The sequence below is a fragment of the Salvia hispanica genome, chromosome 6 (genome assembly GCF_029641045.1).
Source record: "Salvia hispanica isolate PSC_SH4W2 chromosome 6, Shi_PSC_v1, whole genome shotgun sequence".
Classification (NCBI taxonomy): Eukaryota; Viridiplantae; Streptophyta; class Magnoliopsida; order Lamiales; family Lamiaceae; genus Salvia; species Salvia hispanica.
The window spans coordinates 24959300-24965550 of record NC_142697.1 but is presented as its reverse complement, the minus strand read 5'-3'; the positions used below and the strand labels follow the sequence as shown (position 1 = coordinate 24965550).

At 36.3% G+C, this 6251-nt stretch overlaps 1 protein-coding gene across 2 annotated transcripts; it reads left to right on the top strand.

Annotated features, from left to right (window-relative positions):
* Positions 1-656: 656 nt before the first annotated feature.
* Positions 657-4034, top strand: LOC125208187 (nuclear transport factor 2-like). 2 transcript variants are annotated; one of them, XM_048107771.2, is made up of 9 exons: positions 657-754; positions 1639-1811; positions 1936-2200; positions 2326-2651; positions 2741-2966; positions 3046-3167; positions 3244-3306; positions 3439-3502; positions 3679-4034. In XM_048107771.2, exons 2-9 carry the CDS (start codon positions 1641-1643, stop codon positions 3807-3809), a joined length of 1368 nt encoding a protein of 455 aa, XP_047963728.1. In that variant the 5' UTR covers positions 657-754; positions 1639-1640; the 3' UTR covers positions 3810-4034. The 2 variants fall into 2 exon arrangements, with proteins under 2 accessions (XP_047963728.1, XP_047963727.1); XM_048107770.2 differs by lacking the exon at positions 657-754 and adding an exon at positions 846-989.
* The last annotated feature ends 2217 nt before the right edge of the window (positions 4035-6251 follow it).

Below are 6251 nucleotides of genomic sequence, written 5' to 3'. Positions count from 1 at the left end.
AAATTTACCCATAATTATCTTACTATTTATTTTTGAACTGCCTATAGTGTGACACTTTACCCACAAAATAATTATAATAGGTGACAAATGCATGTTTGACCAAACTAAAACATCTTAAATGTACTCCATTATACAGTTACTAGGGAGTATTTTTTTTTTATTTCAAACACAGCATATGCAATTTAATCAGCTTCATTCCTACCTCATTTTCAGCCAAATCAACATTTTTTATTTCAACCATAACATTACAATGTAAGCAACTTCATTGCAATCTCATTTTCAGCTACAACTTAAAATGTCTAAAATTTGAAATAAATAATAAGACTGATTAAAATTTAAATGCAGAGAATAACATTGATTGAAATTGAAAATTACAAAAATTAAAGAAATGGTATGGGCCTATGAATAGTAAGTAAATAAATGATTTGGGTGAAGAGCGGGGAAAATATGCCACCGAGAAATAATATAAAAAGATTTAAATAAGGAAACAAGTCAAAAAGAGAGAGAAAAACGTCAACCCTAGTCAAATCCATGCAAGAGACAGAAGGGCCCCACCCGGATCCGGAAGTGTGACCCACCCTGACCCGCAACCAATTCTCCGCTACTGTGAAATATGGCTCTAGGATTCTCTTCCCCTTTATATGCATTTTTGCCTTTGTATTTGGAATTGTAAGAGCTGCTACAAACCCTCTCTCTTTTCGCCGTGGGACGATTCTCTTCTTCTATTTGCGGCGTCGCTGTCTCTTTCTTCAATGTATGTGCACAGTTGAACTCTTTTTTTATAATATTTTGCCTCGTGATTGACGCCTCTCATTCCCTCACGTTTTATGTCATTTTTTTATTATTTTTTGCTGTGCATCTGTTCGTTTTTGTCTTGAATTTGCTCAACTTCGATTCTAGTTGATGGAGGAGATACGAGTTCGTGGATCCTCTTTGGGCGTTCATGTTTTTTTTTCAATTCTTCTATTGATTCATGAAGTAGAGTTTGTGTGAGTTCACTGGTTGTAAAATCCTGTTTTTTTTTTCTCAAATCGGAATGTTTCTTACTCGATTGCTTTTACTCATTAACTGAATAACTGATGGATTCATGCTTCTGATTCTCGCATCTGATTATGCAAGACTTGATTTTTTTAACTAAAATTACATTATGTGTGTGTTTTGTATGTTCCTGTTCATTTGATTTCTGCAATCACCAAAAGTCCTTAATAGATCCAATGAATACCTTGTTTGTTTAAATAATTCTTTTCAGCTACTCTGCCAATAAAAAATTTTCATTCTCTTGCTTCAAATTGATAATCAAGCATTTCTGATATCAGCCATTGATGTGAGTATTCATTTGTTCGTCAATCCAAGAAGGCTTCAATGGAGATCAACTTTTTCTGATCCCATTGTTGCTGTGTTCTGTGGCTTACTAGTTTTATTTGCACAGAGATTTAAAATTCTGTGAATTCGCTTATCTGTCTCCATTGAGTTAGACTTTGTTTACATTAAATCCTACATGATGTCTTACATGTGCTGTTCTGTTATGCACTTATTATCTAGAGTTATTAACTCGCACAATCCACGTGCGAAACTTTGTCGTTATCGAATAAATTGTTCCTAATTATTTGTTGGTTTCTTTGGTATATGTTTGTGCAGTAATGGAAGATAAACAACATCCCAGTCCTGCTGACGTGGCAGATGCCTTCGTGAAGCAATTTTATGTGATACTCAATCAATGTCCTGAGAATCTCCATAAGTTCTACCAAGAGTCGAGCCTGCAAGGCTGGGCTGAGGCGGACGGTTCTCTGAGGCCTGTGACAACCTTAAGTGTAAGCATCTTATTGCTCGCTGCCAAGTGCAAAATACGTTTCTTCATGGTTGATTTTGTTCCTCTTAACATTAATAATGCACTCGATCTGATTTTGTAATGTGCTACGATTGTTGTTTGTGTAGGGAATAAGTGAAAGGGTCATGTCTTCCAATTACAAGTATTGCTCGGTGGAGGCCAAAAGTACAGATGCACAAGAATCTATGGGGGGAGGGATCATTGTTGCTGTAACTGGTTGCTTGACCAGAAAGGATAATAATGTGAAATGCAATTTTAGTCAGACTTTTTTCTTGGCAAAACAGGAAAAAGGATTCTTCGTCTTGAACGATATTCTTCGGCTTTCTGATGTGTCTGAGTCAGCAACTAAGGCTGCTGCGACTACGGATTCTGGTAGAATCGTGCTCCCTAGTGTTGTACATTTACAATCTTACTCGATTTGCTGATTTCCTACTCAGATTGATTTATTCTTCTGTGTTATGTGTAAAATGTTTCGACTCTGGCCTTTAACTGTGCAGCTTTGTGCAACATTTCTGATGGCAATACAGCCTTAAACTTCAAAGCAGCGATTCAGAATAAGAAAGTTGAGGAAGCATCAGATCTTCCTGTCTCACCGAAAAAGCTTGCAAATGGTACTGCTGTTGCTCCTTCGACACCTTCTATTATTCCTTCAGGTGAAAAAAAAGCTGCTTCACTGCCAAAAGGTGCAACACCACTGTCAGTTGATGCACCTGCTACAAATGAAAAAGTGAGCTCAGCTGTCAAACCGGCTACAACTGAGAAAATTCCCTCAGTTGTCACACATGCTGTAAATGTAGCCCCGAAAATCACTTATGCTTCTGTGGTATGTTAGACGATGGTTATCATTTTTTGAATTCATATTCTGATAATGAGACTTGTATAATAAAAAATATTTCTGATGTTGTGTGAAAGCTTGCAAAGGAGATTCCGGCTATTTCTCCTAGAGTCGCCGCAGCTACTCCACATATTAGCAAACAAGCAGTGGCATCGCCAACGGCTAAACCATCATCTCCTCGTGATGTCATTTCACAGAAGGCATCAGCACCTCCTAGTGGCGGCGTGTCTTCCTCAAGCAAAGTCGCACCTAAGTCTCCAAGTGGTGGCCAACGCATACCTAGTACTAGTGCCTATCCAGAAGGTGATTTTTCTGTTTAAGCCAACAAGTTTCATAGCTATAAATAAATTGTGGCTTTTGATTTATCTGATGATCATTGCAGCTAAAGGTATATATATTGGTGGATTACCTTATGACATTACGAAAGAGGGAATTGTTGACGTTGTTAAACAATTCGGGCAAGTTAACACATCTTCGGACACTGTTCAGATCAGAAGACACGAGGTTCATTTCAAGATTTTCTCACATCATCTTTGTCCCACTCAAAAAATTTCCATGACTCGATTCTGCTTCTTTTCAGGATGGTTTCTGCTGCGGATTCGTGGAATTTGAGACTGCAGATTCTGCACGTCGTGCAGTGGAGGTGCGTGTACTCATTTTCTATCTTTCTATAATTTCTAACTAGTAACAACATTTATTTCCCAAGAACATCATGTCTTTATACCTTTTCCTCAACATATCGACAACTTAAATACTGTGCTTCGTTTATTTGCAGGCACATCATGTGATGTTCGGGCTTAAGGAGGCCTATATCATGTACAAGAAACCTTATAATCGAGGTAAAAGAACAAACATATTCACCATCTCACAATACTATTTTCAGCTGTTCAATTTACTTGTCATATCTTTGGCTTACATACAATACTTTGTTTTTCCCTAATATATTTAATAAATTTGAGATGATTATATATAAGCACATTGTAGCTGCAACATTGATGTTGTTCTTCTTTGGTAGGTAACAACATTAGAGCGAGGTCACCAAGGAGGCAAGGGCCGCGCAATGTCAATTCCAGTGTAGCAGGGAACGGAGATTGGATTAACTACAATCAGCGGCCGAGGCAGGCCAGTCGAGATCGCCAGCATTGATCCATAACCATTTGACATCATATGCTTATAGAGCCGCATTCATTCCTTATGGTGCAACATATCATTTAACTACAATCTTTTGAACAATTTTATTTTTTGCAATAAGTTTGCAATATTTGATTGAATTTGTTCCCAATTTTGTGATAGACATAGAAAATAGTATGTTGATTGATATTTGGGCTCATTTTGAGCTATTCAAGATTGTGGGCCGATTTGGTGCGTTAATTTGGGTTTGTGTGCCCTTTCCTTTTTATTTATTGATTTTACATTATTGTAGGAAATATTTTTCTTCTAATTATAAGGGTCACATTGATTATTCATTTTCCCTTGAATCTCGATGTTCTTTAATATTCAAGCTTTGTTTTGCAGAAGCTTCTAATTTTATTTTATTTTTCAAATCACACAAAAACCTTTGCTTGAAAAAGTAAATAAAAGAATCCAACATCTTCACTTTAATAATTGATGCCTCAATAATATCAACAATGATGACGGACACTCGATAATAGCCTGACACATACAAAGAAATCCAATAGATAAAATATTACGCAAACATAAAAAATTTCACCTGCCTAATTTTATTAGTACTATAAAGTTAATTGAAAGGGCAATATACCTTTACTTTTCATATAAACATTTAAGAATTTTTTACACAAATCCAAATCAAAGGATTTATGGTTATCCATTGAAGGGCACGTAGATAGCCAGGGCCCCACAAAGAGCAAATGGGACCCACGCCTATCCTTAATAAATTTTTCCTACACGTTTTGTACACAGGAATCTATGGCAGCTATGTCCTAATCACTGACGTGTCCCCTAATAACTTTTCTTTTTCCTTCTTGTTTCTGTAGAGGAAAATGAAATTTAATGGAATATGCCTTTCCCATCTTTTTTTTTGCTTATTTTTGTAGAGGAAAAATAAATTTAAAAGAGTTTGCCTTATAACTATTCTGTCCTAAACTTTAATTCGTTTATAATGAAACATACGCTGATTTGAAGAAATGCCCTTGTTTAGTTATTACCAATATTCATTAGAAATATTTTTGAAGGGATATACTAGTAGAATATATTTTAAAATGACCATAAGATCATGTCTTGTACGACTAGGGATCAAATCAAACTACTTCCTCTCGCCCAAGTAAAAAAATTCAAATGTTTATAATTTAATTAGTTTCTTCCCAGACTCCATTCATAAAAAATACTCCTTCTGTCCCATTAAAAATGAAACATTTTCCTTTTTTGTTTGTCCCATTAAAAATGAAACATTTCCTAAAATAGAAACAACTCTATCTCTACTTTTTCATCTCTCTTACTTTACTCTCTCCTCATCAACTCACAAAACAACACTACATAAAATCTCGTGCCGATTTCCAAATGTTCCATTTTAAGTGGGACGGAGGGAGTATATTTTATCTTTTCATTTTGAATCGTCTATCCAAATTAAAGTAACTCCATATATCATTAAATTTCCCTGCTTCCATTTTCCACTAACAGTTCATCAACCATTTTTTATCCATCACTCTTGATAAAAATCCATGAGTTCCATCCTAAAACCAATTGGTGATAGGAGGAGGGCCCATAAGACTTATATACTAGTTTCAGTTTCAGTTTTCTCTTGACACTGATGTGGGACAGTTATATGTTATATTTTTAGTTTCAATTGCCAACACTCTCCCTCAAACCCTTCAGGGTGAACCTTGGAGGGGTTGGACTTTTTTCTAATCGATTGGACAATCGGCCCATTTTTTTTTTTTTCCGATCGGCTAGACCACTTGGCCCAAATTTTTAAGTCCAGATATACTGCTGGATCAGTCAAATTTAACCCACAGTCGGCGACCCGCTCTGATACCATGATAAAAATCCATGGGTTCCATCCTAAAACCAATTGGTGATAGGAGGAGGGCCCATAAGACTTATATACTAGTTTCAGTTTTCTCTTGACACCGATGTGGGACAGTTATATGTTATATTTTTAGTTTCAATTGCCAACAACTCTCAGTTACTAAGAGCATCCCCATCCGTGCTCTTAGCTAAGAGACCGGAAGTGGGCCCGGACCCACTTTTACTCCTTGTCCTTAGCTAAGAGCGCAACACCCACATCCGTGCTCTTAGCTAAGGACAATCTCAAGGGTCCCACCATTTTATTATTCAATTTAAATAAAAACATTTCCACAATATTAAAATGCATTAAAAATACCCGAAATACTATTACAAATTATACAAAACAATTAAAAATTACATAATTAAAATCCTAAAAATTAAAAATTACACAATTAAAATCCATAAAATTAAAAAGACCCACTACTCGTTGCCGAATTTCGCCCAAATGTGATTGATTAGATCTTTTTGTAGCTCAGTGTGGGCTCTTGTATCGCGCATTGTGTGTCTTCTTTCGATCCTCTCGTTCACCGTCGCATGCACACCTCGGCGCGGGGGAGACCTCGC

Excerpts from the sequence above, each read along its gene's own strand:
- LOC125208187 (XM_048107771.2), top strand. The coding sequence starts at position 1,641 with ATGGAAGATAAACAACATCCCAGTCCTGCTGACGTGGCAGATGCCTTC. Across the intron at positions 3,168-3,243 it reads TTCAGATCAGAAGACACGAG|GATGGTTTCTGCTGCGGATT; the intron begins GTTCATTTCAAG and ends GCTTCTTTTCAG. Across the intron at positions 3,307-3,438 it reads CTGCACGTCGTGCAGTGGAG|GCACATCATGTGATGTTCGG; the intron begins GTGCGTGTACTC and ends GTTTATTTGCAG.